The sequence below is a fragment of the Lynx rufus genome, unplaced genomic scaffold (genome assembly GCF_022079265.1).
Source record: "Lynx rufus isolate CCGP_SWC_20201006 ecotype Redwood Valley unplaced genomic scaffold, mLynRuf1.p SCAF_8, whole genome shotgun sequence".
Classification (NCBI taxonomy): domain Eukaryota; kingdom Metazoa; phylum Chordata; class Mammalia; order Carnivora; family Felidae; genus Lynx; species Lynx rufus.
In genome coordinates this window covers 117,534,494-117,548,567 of record NW_025814896.1, presented here as the reverse complement: position 1 = coordinate 117,548,567, position 14,074 = coordinate 117,534,494, and the positions used below count along the sequence as shown (strand labels likewise).

General features: G+C 41.6%; 1 protein-coding gene across 1 annotated transcript in view; it reads left to right on the top strand.

Annotated features, from left to right (window-relative positions):
* Window positions 1-1,877: 1,877 nt before the first annotated feature.
* The window catches only part of CLIP4 (CAP-Gly domain containing linker protein family member 4), a 65,949-nt gene continuing 53,752 nt past the window's right edge, over window positions 1,878-14,074 (top strand). The window contains exons 1-2 of the mRNA XM_047069420.1: window positions 1,878-1,982; window positions 9,475-9,622. Coding sequence (XP_046925376.1) covers window positions 9,490-9,622 — 133 coding nt within the window. The 5' untranslated portion in view covers window positions 1,878-1,982; window positions 9,475-9,489. The remainder of the gene's footprint in view (window positions 1,983-9,474; window positions 9,623-14,074) is intronic.

Genomic DNA, 14,074 nt, shown 5'->3' with positions numbered 1-14,074 from the left:
AGTTCTATGGGTTTTAGCTGACAGTGTGCTCCACCCAATTCAACAATGTAATATTGACTGCTACAAAACTATTTTGATATCTTGAGCTATGCTAATAGAAGCATGGGACCTAGAAAGAGGTGAGAGTTTCTATCTTCTCTGCACTCAACAGGACACCACGTTCATTTGTGAGCTCTAAACAAGCTGGGGTATGTCATAAAGACTCCTTTAACATGCTGGTGAGTGGGATCTTGACCCTGTCGTACAAGGAGTAGCCTAAGGGACAGAGAATGCTTGTCCTAGATATCCTGAATCGGAGGCAGACGTGATCTAGAAGTCCCCAGAGTAGAAACCCAATAAGGAGGAGATGCAGGGAGGTGATTTAGCTCAAGGTAGGAAGAGCTTGTCAACAAGGCTGGTCTATGATAAAATGGCTGCTTTTAAAGAAAGAGTTCCGGGGCGCCTGGGTGGCGCAGTCGGTTAAGCGTCCGACTTCAGCCAGGTCACGATCTCGCGGTCCGGGAGTTCGAGCCCCGCGTCGGGCTCTGGGCTGATGGCTCAGAGCCTGGAGCCTGCTTCCGATTCTGTGTCTCCCTCTCTCTCTGCCCCTCCCCCGTTCATGCTCTGTCTCTTTCTGTCCCAAAAATAAATAAACGTTGAAAAAAAAGAATTAAAAAAAAAAAAAAAAAGAAAGAGTTCCTGGTTACTGGAGGTATTCAACTATGGCCATTTGGTGTAAGGATGTTGCAAGGGAGACCCAGGCAAGGTAAGGGGGCTTTTTCTAATCTCCAGAATCCGTGACTCCAACAGGAAAAGATGCTCTGATGTGCCCCCAGCACTTACCTCTGCTCTTGCAAGAGACCCAGATAGACATTCAGTCATTCAGTATCTGCTCTTGCCAGGCACTGTGCTTGGCGAACACGGAGGTACAGTGTAGTAATCTGTATATCACAGCCAGAATGAAAAGGCCTCAGAGAGAGTTGTTATGTTGTAACATCAGTGATTCAGTGTTATAAACCTCAGTCATGGGGAAACAATGGACTCATTAAGTTCCTTCATTAAGGAGACTCATTAAGTGCCAAGCAACACCTTTCCTTCTACTGGGTGATGGAGAACCAGGATGTCAGCACTTATGTCTGTTAGTTGTTACAGTTTCACCACCTCTGGCTCTTGGGGAATGGAGATGGGACCGAGGGAGAAGAAGGTGAGAAATGAGCAAAGCAGCAGGAGAAATAAAGTTCTGGGACGACTACTCACGTCTCCCCTTCTGCCTCCACAGACACCTTTGGGTGTATTCGGTCTGGGTATAGTATCGGCTAGGCTTTTTACAGCAAAACCTGCAAACAGGTAATTGACTGGTGGACCTATTCTGGGCCATGCACAGGGTTAGACACAGGGGAGCCCCAAACAGATAAGAAGCCATGCCTGCCCCTGTGAACTCGGTGGGGGCGCTCCTAGCCCCAGGGCGGGGGTGGGAAAAGGTAGCTAAGGGCTTTAATGGAGGAGTACAGCGCGCCAAGGGCTGCCGCCCCTACCCACTGCCCTGGGCCCTGCGGGGTTCCCCCGAGAACCTTCCTGCGACTGCGATGGAAATACCACGGCGCTACCACCTCCACGCAAGCCTAACCCAGGAAGCTCCCAGGCGGTCCCAACCTGGAGGCTCCACCTTCCGTGGGCTGGGGGCCCGCGGGGGCGCAGGCAAGAGGCGCGCGCTCCTCGCCTCCACCCCACCCCCCAGCCCCGGCGCGTGCGCGGGGCTGGGGCCGAGGCCTGCGCGCGGCCCGGGCGCCTGCACTGCGCGCGCGCCGACCCCGCGTGGGGCCCGGCTCGGCGCGCGCGGAGGCGGCAGGCGGGAGGGGCTGGACCAGGTCTGGGAGCGGCGCAGCGGGAGGCTCCGCGGCCGGCCACTGGAGACGGGCGCCGGGCGGAGGAGCGCGCTTCTCGGCCTTGCCTCCGCGTCTCCGCGTTCGCAGCCGGCCGTCCCGAGAGGACCGGAGGAGCAGGTGGGGCGGGAGCGCGCGGGGGCTGCGGGCCGGCTGGGCGGGGGCGCGGGTGCCCGAGGGGCTGTTGACGGCTCGGGGAGGGCCGCGTCCGCGTCCGGTGGCGCCGGGGTCGCGGGCTCCCGCAGGCCTCCCCGGGGCTGTCGCCGGGGGCGGGGGCGGGGGCGGCGCGGCCCACCTCCGGAGAGGTGGGTTTCTCTTCTCCGCTGCTCGCGGGCTGTGTAACTTTGGGATGAGGAGCGGCGCGGTGCCTGGGTTGCGGTCCCCCTGTCCGCTTCCGCAGCCGCGGCCGCCCGGGCGCCCTGGGAGTGTCACCCGCACGCAGATGTGCTGCGTGCGGTGCGCCGCCTTTGGTGTTTTTCCTGCAGCGGGCCTCTTCACATCTCCCGTGCCTCCCCTTGCTTCATAAATTGTTAAAGAAACCTTTTGCCGGTGGGAATGCAAAGCTAAACCAAATGGCTTTGCTTCCAGTCTTTGGCTATCCTGAGATTCCTTAATTCGAAATAATAGGAAATTGGGAAGGGAAGTTGGGGTGGGGGGTTGGGGGCACTTGCTCTGAGCCCTGCCCTAAACAGAGAGGTGGTTTAGACCTCATCCTTGTAGATTAGATTGATGGGTTTATAATGTCAGCTTTCTTTTAGATGTCAGGTTGTTCATTCATCCCGAGACTAAAGAGGCAGTTTGGATTTAAACTCTCAGACAGTGTTTTGATATATATCAGAGGATGATATTCTCAAGGGATAGTAACTTGCTCTATGTTCCCAGCTAGACTGTGGTTCACATTGTAGCAATTTCATAGTATAAATCGGTGCCTGTGAAATATTTCAATATAGAAACACCCTCCTCCTTAGAAACATCCTGCAAATACTTCATTTTCAGATTGACGTTTGTCATTTATGAACCTTCTGCACAATTTGAAGTAAGTCGTCTAAATGGCAGAAGATGAGGCGATGTGGGACACGGAGCGACTATGGACCGAAAGCAGAGAATTGAAAATGGCAGAAATCTAGCCTTCTACATCTTTATTATGCAAAAGCATCCTGGTTCTATCTTATTTTGCTAACAATATGCGTTTTTAAAAAATGCTTTCATTTGGTAATGGACCACCTGGGCTGTAAGATTAGATCTTGAAATATGAGTATTTTTACTTGTTTGATAGAAGATTTAACAAATGGTTTATTATTTGTGGTACTTACTTCAGACATTTCAGATTCACCAGATACAGTTTTCACTAGCAGGGTCTTTTTAAAAAAGTGATATTTATATGGTGTCTTTTTATTGTTCTTAACTCCAGTTTTGAAACATGTACTAGTGGCCTTTTGTTAATCAACTCTTTCTCCCTGTTTAAACCTACAAATATCTGGTTACTTTCAGGCTTACTGTTCCCTGGTTCCTTATGTATAATTAACCGTGCTGCTATTGGCTTGCTTAGTTTTGTTAGCCTTTGTTTATTGTTGATTCTTATTATTTTCGCATCTGGAATTTAAGCAGCACTGTTTTCCTTCAGTGGTGTTCTATAGAACTTTCTGCAATGAGGGAAGTGTTTCTGCACTAAGCATGGTGTCTGCTACCCACATGTGGCTTTTGAGTACGTCTGTGGGGCTAGAGCAATGGAGGAACTGAAATTTTAGTTTAATGTAAATAGCCACGTGTGGCTAGTAGCGACCTGGTTGGACACTGCAACTTTAAATTTTTAGTCTTTCAGGAAGCTTCCACTGATCCTCTTGAACACAGCATTTATTACAACTGTACAGTAATTTCAACTTTCTTATAGGAATATACTAGACTCTAACCTATGTGGGGACAAGGGCATACCTATTTTCTTTCTCTTTGTATGCCCAGCCTAGGACTTAGAAACACTCAGCAAATGCTTGTTGAGTGACTAATGAACTTCTGGAGGGCAGGTGTCTTTTATATTCTTTCTAGGGCTGAGAGGCAACTAAGTATCGAATACTGTAAATACCTGTTTAGTGATTGAATAGATTTATATATGTAACAAATAAATGGATAGCTGGAGATACTGCATTAAATTTTTTTGGTTATTATCTTTTATTGAAGCATAATTAACATACAGTGTTATATTAGTTTCAGATGTACAATATAATGACTCATCAATCTATATATTACTCAGTGCTCATCATGATAAGAATACTCTTAATATTCTTTATCATTTTCACTCACCACCTATCCACCTCCCAGCAGCCACTGGTTTGTTCTCTGTATTTAAGAGTCTGTTTTTTCTTTGTTCCTTTGTTTTGTTTCGTAAATTCCACATGAGTGAAATCATATGGTATTTGTCTTTCTCTGTCTGACGTATTTCACTTAGCATTATAACCTCTGGGCCCATCCATATTGTTGCAAATGACAAGTTCGCATTCTTTTTTGTGGGTGAGTAATATTCTACCCCCAGTCTTCTTTATTCATTCATCTATGGGTGGATGCTTGGGTTGCTTCCATACCTTCACTATTGTATATAGTGCTGCAGTAAATGTAGGGTGCATACATCTTTTGAATTAGTGTTTTTGTTTTCTTTGAGTAAAAACCTAGTAGTGGAATCACTGGATCACTTAGTAATTCTATTTTTAATTTTTAATTAATTTTTAAAATGTTTATTTTTGAGAGAGAGCGCTCAAGTAGGGGAAGGGCGGGGGGGGGGGGGAAGGATCTGAAGCAGGCTCTGTGCTGACAGCAGCGAACCTGATGTGGGGTTCGAACTCACGAACTGTGACATCGTGACCTGAGCCGAAGTCAGACCCTGAACTGACTGAGCCACCCAGGCACCCCTCTATTTTTTACTTTTTTTTTTAATTAAAACATTTTTTTAAATGTTTATTTTTGAGAGAGACAGAGACAGAGTGCAAGCAGGGGAGAGCAGAGAGAGAAGGAGACAGAATCCGAAGCAGGCTCCAAGCTCTGAGCTGTCAGCACAGAGCCCAATGCGGGGCTTAAACTCATGAACCATGAGATTATGACCTGAGCCGAAGCCGGATGCTTAGCCACCCAGGCACCCCATTTTTAATTTTTAAAGGAACCTTGGAGATATGATTTAAATGCTTATTTTGGTTATGGTAATTTTTTGGGACTCTAATGGAAATAAAGGCTCCTGGCAAAATATAGTATTTAAATGAATGAAAGGGCCTCGTGATTCTAACTCATGTGGACACAGCTTAGATCTCCTGTTAGTTGAGTAGCTCAAAGATGCTGCCCTTGAACCATATTCCAGATAAAGCTGAGGGAGTCTCTTGACCATAATGAGGTTCCTTAGTGAGGTCTACTAGCCTTGAACCGCTTTGAAAAAGTTAGTGGCCATCTCTTCTCACCACCATTCTGTGTTAGGGAATAGACCAGGAATCCTTGAAAAATCACAAGATATTTGAGCCATGTTACCAGTTGCATTTTCTCAGAGCTGTTTTGGGGTGATGGTGTAGGATGGGATTCCTATATAAATCAGAGTTTGGGAAATTTGATTATAGTTTGACCAAGTTTGAGCGAGATCCCAGGTGTCTTAGATCTTCAGACCCAAAAATTGCTTTTCAGAAGGATTCTAAAACTTTGCCATGTTTTTAGAGGTGTGCAGTTTTCTTAAGTGGGACTAGAGATAGACTGTTGAGTTTTCGTGAAGGAAAGGAAATGGGACTAAGGAAAAATGCAATGAAGACACAAAATACAAAGAATGTTCAGTACATTGGTTAGGTAATATTGTAGCTTCTCTGGGCTTGAAGTATCTAGTATATGAAATGACAGTGTTTATTCCACCTTGTTGAGTGAATCATCTTTCCACACTGCATCTAAATGAAATATGTGTAAGACACTAATCTAGCTCCTGTGATAGTTGTGCAAGATAGAGTTCTGTGAGGATCTCAGCAGTCTACAAGGAAATGAAAGTTACTCTGAGGATCACTTTCAAAAAAAATTTTTTGGATGGGAAGCTCTACCCTATAAAAGGGAGGTTTTTATTTTTTTATTTTATTTTATTTTATTTTATTTTATTTTATTTTATTTTATTTTATTTTATTTTAATATGAAATTTATTGTCAAATTGGTTTCCATACAACACCCGGTGCTCATCCCAGCAGGTGCCCTCCTCAATGCCCATCACCCACCCTCCCCTCCCTCCCATCCCCCATCAACCCTCAGTTTATTCTCAGTTTTTAAGAGTCTCTTATGGTTTGGCTCCCTCCCTCTGACTTTTTTTTCCCCTTCCCCTCCCCCATGGTCTTCTGTAAGTTTCTTGGGATCCACATAAGAGTGAAAACATATGGTATCTGTCTTTCTCTGTATGACTTATTTCACTTAGCATAACACTCTCCAGTTCATCCACGTTGCTACAAAAGGCCGTATTCCATTCTTTTTCATTGCCAAGTGGTATTCCATTATATATATAAACCACAATTTCTTTATCCATTCATCAGTTGATGGACATTTAGGCTCTTTCCATAATTTGGCTGTTGTTGAAAGTGCTGCTATAAACATTGGGGTGCAAGTGCCCCTATGCATCATCACTCTTATATCCCTTGGGTAAATGCCTAGTAGTGCTACTGCTGGGTCATAGGGTAGGTCTATTTTTAATTTTTTGAGGAACCTCCACACTGTTTTCCAGAGCGGCTGCACCAGTTTGCATTCCCACCAGCAGTGCAAGAGGGTGCCCGTTTCTCCACATCCTCGCCAGCATCTATAGTCTCCTGATTTGTTCATTTTAGCCACTCTGACTGGCGTGAGGTGATAGCTCCGTGTGGTTTTGATTTGTATTTCTAAAAGGGAGGTTTTTAAAGGTGGCTTCCTCTTAACCAACTCAGAAGGATAGCCACTTAATCACTTGGCTGAAGAATTAGGAGTATAAAAACATGAGTGAGTTCTAAAGTGTGGTTGTAGTCAGATGAATCTTCCTAAAACATGGTTTGAATCAGAACTCTCTCCTTTTAAGAAATCAGGAGTTTCCCAGTGCTTATGGAATTAAGTGGTTTGGTCTTTGATCAGGTGTATGAAATACTCCCAAGTAGAGTCCTAAAAAAACATTACAGCCTTACCTCAAACAATGTACCTAGATGTGCCCTTGTTCCAGCCTACTTCCTTTAACATGCTCTTCTTTTAAATTTCTGCTGACTGATCTTTCAAGACCCATCTTGGGAGATGCTTTCTTCATGCACTGTTTCTGATTGTCAGGGTGCCCAATGTAGATGTTCCTTGTACTTATGTCACAGAACATACCCCATTCGATTTCATCATCTATAGTTACTAGTGCTATTTTATTCACCCTAGTAGATGGTAAGCTAGCTAATAAGCCTGGACTATCTTACTCACTTTCGTATTTTCCAAAACATCCAGAATAGTGTGGTGCCTTGTATGTGGTGGTTCCTTAATAGTTATTAAGCCTTGTTTATGTCCCTTGATTTCAAAGGAAGCTTCATACTCTGCATAGAATATTTTGCTCAGATTTACTGCCAAAAGTAGCAGCCAACAAGTAGAAATCCTGTTACTTTCATCACTGAGAAGCTATAGCATTGAAGGAGGACTGTCTTTGGGGATGTGTGTTACTTTTTGGAATTGAAGTGTTTGAGGAAGATCACTTTGCTGTGTGGCACCAATTCCTTGTTATTTCCCCATTATTGTGGTAGGGTTACTATCATAATCATTCAATGTATTGGGTGGCAACTAACTTTAGCATCTAAGAAAACTTGAATACCTTTAACATAGTAACAGTGTATTAGGTTATTTAATAAAGAATATCCATGTCCACATAAGCATGTACCTTATGACAAAAAAAAAAAAAGTCACCTTGCTCGTTACTAGTTCCTGACAGTCTTCAGAAAACATGAATCATTGGAAAGGAACCAGTTAGCTCAGAGAGGTGACTATTTCTTTGGATCAGGGTGGTAATGGTGGAGTGAAGATGGTTAAGTTAGATATAGGATTGGTTAAGTATAGAACACACACTGAGTAATTTCTAGCATGGTGTTACTGCTAGGGTAAGCTGCCAGTTAATTATCTTTATTCTTTCTACTGAAATGGCCTAGAATCATTTTTATTTAGTTTTGTAATATGGTCTTTGCTTATATTTAACACTGATGAAGAGATTTATAATATTTCAGACTTTACAGACTTGATGCAAAAGAAACTGGATGCTTTTTACCTTTATATATGGTTCAGTTGTACCAACATTTGCTCTGCTGTGCCATTTCTTTCTGAGCTAGGGTGCAGCAGCCCACTGCAGGGCAAACATCCTAAGCTCTCATGTTTTCTGGGAAAAAGAGGCAATATCAGTGATGTGGTTTAAAAGGCATGGCCTTCCATTTTCTGCATGGATGGACTAAATGGATGTTGTATGTTGGGGAGAAGTAAACAATGCTGGGAGCTCTTAGACCCATATTTGTACAAGTGATGTGATTGATTTCCAGTGAAGCTTTCTAGGATGTCAGAAAAGAACGAGAACACTCTAAACTAGATTATTTTCATGTGATGAGCACATGGCATGAACTGTTAGAAGATAGATAATGTAACCTGTGTCAGATCCTATGATAGAGGTACATCTACAAGGGATATTATATCCCTTTATTACTCTAAGTAAAGAGAATATCACCCACTTGGGTTAACTCAGCATTTAAAAACCTTTTCACCTAGGGGTGCCTGGGTGGCTCAGTCAGTTGAGTGTTTGACTTAAAATTTTTTTTTTTAATGTTTATTTATTTTTGAGAGAGAGAGAGACAGAGCACGAGCAGGAGAGGGGCAGAAAGAGAGGGAGACCCAGAATCCAAAGCAGGCTTCAGCTCTGAGGTGGTCAACACAGAGCCTGATGTGGGACTCGAACCCACCCACGGACCACAGGATCATGACCTGAGCTGAAGCTGGACACTTAACCGACTGAGCCACCCAGGTGCCCCAAGGTTATGACTCCTGATTTCAACTCAGGTCGTAATCCCAGGGTCATGGGATTGAGCCCTTCATTGGGCTCTGTGCCAAGTATGGAGCCTGCTTGGGATTCTCTCTCTCTCCCTTTCTCTCTCCCTCCCTCTGCCCCTCCCCCACTTGCTCATGCGCACACTCATTCTCTCTAACATAAAAAAAATTAAAAAGCAAAAACAATATTTATAAAAAAGGTTTTCATGTGTTTTGGGGAAATACTTAGCTTTTTATTTCTCCTGAGCTTTGTCTAAAAAGATTGCATGTCTGTAAGAGTGTGAAACAACATATATTCTTTAATAGCAGTTTGCTAAAAGGAAGTTTTTCCCCCTTCCTCTCTCAAAAAGATTCTTGAAGGTTGAAGTTAAAAAATGTCAGTAGATTGGGGGTCCTGGCTGGCTCAGTCAGAGGAGAATGCAACTCTTGATCTCCGGGTTGTAAGTTCAAGTCCCATGTTGGGTATAGAGATTACTAAAATCTTTAAAAAAAGGTCAGTAGGTTATATATTAAAAGAAAATAGGCTTTTTGTGATTCAAGGCAATCATTCTAAGTTGCATACAAATACAATAGATAGGCTTTTTTCTCTCTCTCATTAAAGGTGGCTTTCTAGAAGATGACCATAGAGGACCTTCCAGATTTTCCAGTAGAAGGAAATTCTTTGATTGGAAGATACCCATTTTTATTTCCAGGTTCTGATACACCAGTTGTCTTTTCCATTTCTGCAGCACCAATGCCTTCGGACTGTGGTATGTTAAGTAGCCGTATGTATTTTCCGTAGACTGGAGACTTGACTTCTATCTTATGCCCTTTTTGCATTCATAATTCTTCCTAAAGCCATTTGCTATGGTTTTCATAAAATTGCTAGTTTTCCTTTTTCAAAAATACAATTGCCTTTTTCTGCCTCTTAAGCTAAATGCTTTATTTCTGCTGTCTGCATTTTTATTATGTAAAAATGTTCATTTTAAGCACCATGATGGATTTAGAGGATCTTATTTTTAGAATGCAGTGGTGCTTAGACATCTAGCATTCTTTTGCTATTGATGTATTTATTTTGGTTAAATATACTGACTTGCTTAAAAAGCCATGTATTAAGACAAAACAAAATACTGTGAGCTAGCCATCTCTAAGGGCCCTGTTGTCTCTGAAATGCTAGGATCTAATTTACCAAATAATCACTGCTGAAATGATCCAAATTTGGGTGACCGTGTAATAAGTTATGTGTTTCAGTACATAAGCAAGCCGAGTTTGGACTGTCCCAGGTGTCTTCCATTGTAATTATAAGGTATACACAAAGACAGTAAAACTTAAAAAAAAAAAAAAAAAGCCATATGCCTAGGCAGGGAGAGTGAGACCTTTCCCTGGAATGTGGAACGGGTTGGCTCATATTTAAATCAGCTCACTTAAATATCCTTTGTAAAATGTAAATTTATAACTATTCTAGTTTTTACTTATTTAGGCTTATTTCCCTAGACCTGTATTTTATCAGATACCGATAAAGGAATAAAAGAAAACAAGGAGATAAATTTGATAGATTTGTTACATTTCTAATTTAGTTAGGATTTTTCAAGTAAAGTATTGGGTCATCATTTCAAATCGTCTTTCGAGGTAAAGATCATGCAGGTTTTATTTTTAATTTTTTTTTGTTTAGAAATACAATTTTTAAGTATTAGTAGGTATAAAATTATTAGATTGGGAATTTATCTAACTTAGTAATATCGATTTTAATAACTGCTCATGTCCAAGTTCAGATTTTGCCTTGTAATCACCAAAAATATTGCGTAAAACCTGAGCCTATATCCTGGGAGGTATGTGCAGCTTTTACAAAACATGGACTGGGCTTATCTTCAGGTATAACAAAATCAGTTATGCAGGAAAAACCTTAACTAAAGCACTTTGTACCTTGCTTATGGCGCTTACTTCGTTCTATCCCAAGTCATAATTGTGTGATCTCTTTACTCAGACCATAGCTCTTTGGGATGGGGTAGCAATCAAGCTTTGTTTTGGTTTGTCTTAGGGCTAATATAGCCATTTGTTGCTCAGTCAGTGTTTGTTGAATAAATACACTGAATGTAAGGTGATAATGGATATTGACCCTTATGTATAACTGAAATTAAATATTGCTTATATGCTTAGAATTATACATTTCTTAGAATCTGAATGGACCTGTAGGTCAGCTTTTCCCTACTCACTTCTTAGGATAGAAATTCTATTTTCAAGATCTCTAATAAATAACCACTCAGTCACTTGGATATCTTCAAGAGTGGGAAACTAATGAGATAGTCCATTTCATGGTTAAGACGTTTTAGGTGTGATAAAATTGTTTTTGTATTTACACTCAAAATATGTCTCCTGGAAACTTTGGCCAACTGATACTGGTTTTTGCTATGTGGAACACACTTCTTTATATGATAGCCTTCAAATATTTAGATATAATTTGAATATTTTTACCTAGCTTGTACTTCCGTAGGCTACACGTTTCTCGTTCCTTCATCATTCCCTCAGTGGCAGGATTTCTAGACCCTTTTCATTCTAATTGTTTCCTTCTTAGTACACTGTTGTCAGTGTCCCTTTAAAAGTGGCACCCTGAATTGTATTTATTAAGTGTTTATTGAGGGCCTGTTATGTGCTAGGTACTGTCCTAGATGCTGAGGATAACACAGTGACCAAGACAGACATTCTAGTGGGAAAAGATAGTAAATTAATAAACAAAATATAAATATCCCAGTCAATTTTGTGGAGGAAAAAAACAGGGTGCTGTGAGAGGATTAGTGGAGCATCTATTATAGATGGGGTAGTCATCTGGAGTCAGAGGAAGCTGGTCACAAGAAGATCTTGGAGAGAAGTGTTACAGGCCAAAGAATAGGAAGTTAAAGGCACAGAGTTGGGGGAAAAGCCTTTGGTATATCCTAAGAATTAATGGAAGGCCATCGTGGCTGAGAAGCAAAGTGATTGAGGGGCAGAATGACAGGAGAGGAAGTTGGAGAGGAAGGCAAATCTTGCAGGATTATTTAGGCCTTGGCAAGGGATTTGTATTTTATGCTAAGTGTAATGAAAGCGAGCCATTGAATGTGAGGCTGAGAATGAGATTAAAACAAGAAACAAAGAAAGACCAACCTGCACAAACCATAGCTTAGATGTATAGTTCAGTGTTGATTCTCAAGGTGGTTACTTTGTGAGACAATATAAAGACTTTTGATTGCTTTGAATACCTTCAGAACCAGTTTACGCAGAGCACATATCACGTGTGTCATAAACTGCACAATGCACTGTTATTACTTTTGTTTAAACAGTGAATTGCCTCTTAAATGGACTTAAGTAATAATAACAAATCTTATTTGCCCATGTAGTTACCATTTTTTCCAGTGTTCTTTATTGTGCAGATCTAGATTTCCAGTCAATACCATTTTCCTTCTGCCTGAAGGGCTTCCTTTAACATTTCATGTAGTACAGGTCTGCTGGTGAGGAATGCTTGCAGCTTTTATATGTCTAAGGACATACTTATATTACCTTCTCTTTTGAAAAATGTTTGCTGAGTATACAGTTCTAGGTTGATAGTTTTTTTTCTTTTGGTGCTTAAAGATGTTGATCCATTGTCATTTTACTTGCATTGTTTCTGATAGGAAATCTGCTTTCATTTTTGTTTCTCTGAATGTAATGCGTCTTCCCCGCCCCCCCCCCCAGTTGCTTTTAAGATGTTCTCCTTATCATTGATTTTTGAGTAATTTTTCCATTATGTGTCTTGGTGTAATTTTTTTTTTTTTTTAATGTTCTTGTGCTTGGGGTCTGTTGAGCTTCTTAGACCCGTTGGTTTCACTTTTCATCAAGTTTAGATAATCTTTTCTTCAAATATTTTTCCTGCCTCTGAACCCTTTCAGACACTCCAGTTACATGAATATTAGACTACTTGAAGTTGTCCCACAGCTCACTGATGTTTTTTTCATGTTTTAAAAATTCTGTTTCATTTTAGTTTCTGTTGCTATGTCTTCAAGTTCATTAATCTTTTCTTCTGCAGTGTCTGATCAGCTGATGATCTTACCCAGTGTAGTTTTCATCTCAGATGTTGCTTTCATCCCTAAAGTTTGATTTATGTCTTTTTCATATCATCCTTGTCTCTACTTAACTTTTTGAATATTTGGAATACAGTTATAATGACTGGTTTAATATTCTTTTCTGTTAATTATAATTTTTTTAATGTTTATTTTAGAGAGAGAGAGAGCATGTGAGAGTGGGGGAGGGGCAGAGAGAGAGAGGAAGACAGAGTACCTGAAGTGGGCTCTGTGTTGACAGCAGATGACCTGATGCAGAGCTCGAACTCACTAACCATGAGATTGTGACCTGAACTGAAGTTGGATGCTTAACTGACTGAGCCACCCAGGTGCCCCACTGTTAATTATAATTTTTGTGCCAACTCTAGGTCTGTTTTTTTTAATTTATTTATTTTTTACTTTTTTTATTAAAAAAAGTTTTTTTTAATGTTTATTTATTTTGAAGGAGAGAGAGAGCATGAGTCGGTGAGGGGCAGAGAAAGAGAGGGAGGCACAGAATCTGAAGCAGGCTCTAGGCTCTGAGATGTCAGCACAGTGCCAGACACGGGGCTCAAACTCACGAGCTGTGAGATCATGACCTGAGCTGAAGTCAGGTGCTTAACTGACTGAGCCACCCAGGTGCCCCTAAAATTTTTTTTTTAAGGTTTATTTATTTTTGAGAGAGAGAAACAGTGCAAGCAGGGGAGGGGCAGAGAGAGAGGGAGACACAGAATCCAAAGCAGACTCCAGGCTGTGAGCTGTCAGCACAGAGCCTGATGCAGGACTTGAACTCATGAACTGTGAGATCATGACCTGAACCAAAGTTGGACACTTAACTGACTGAGCCACCCAGGGGCCCCCTCTAGGTCTTTTTCAGTTGGTTATCCCTGATTATGGGTCCTGTTTTCTCCTTTCTTTGCATGCCTAGCAATCTTTGATTGAATGACAGTCATTGTGAATTTACCTGTTCAGTGCTGTGTTTTTTCTATTCCTATAAATATTCTTGAAGTTTGTTCTGGGATGCAGTTAAGTTACTTGGAAATAGTTTGGCCATTTCAGGTCTGGTTTTTTGATTTGTTAGGTACTTCTGGAGCAGTGCTAATCTCAGGCTAATTATTTCTCACTATTCAGTACTCTACCCAGTGCCCTGTGAATTTTTTCCCTAGTCTTTTT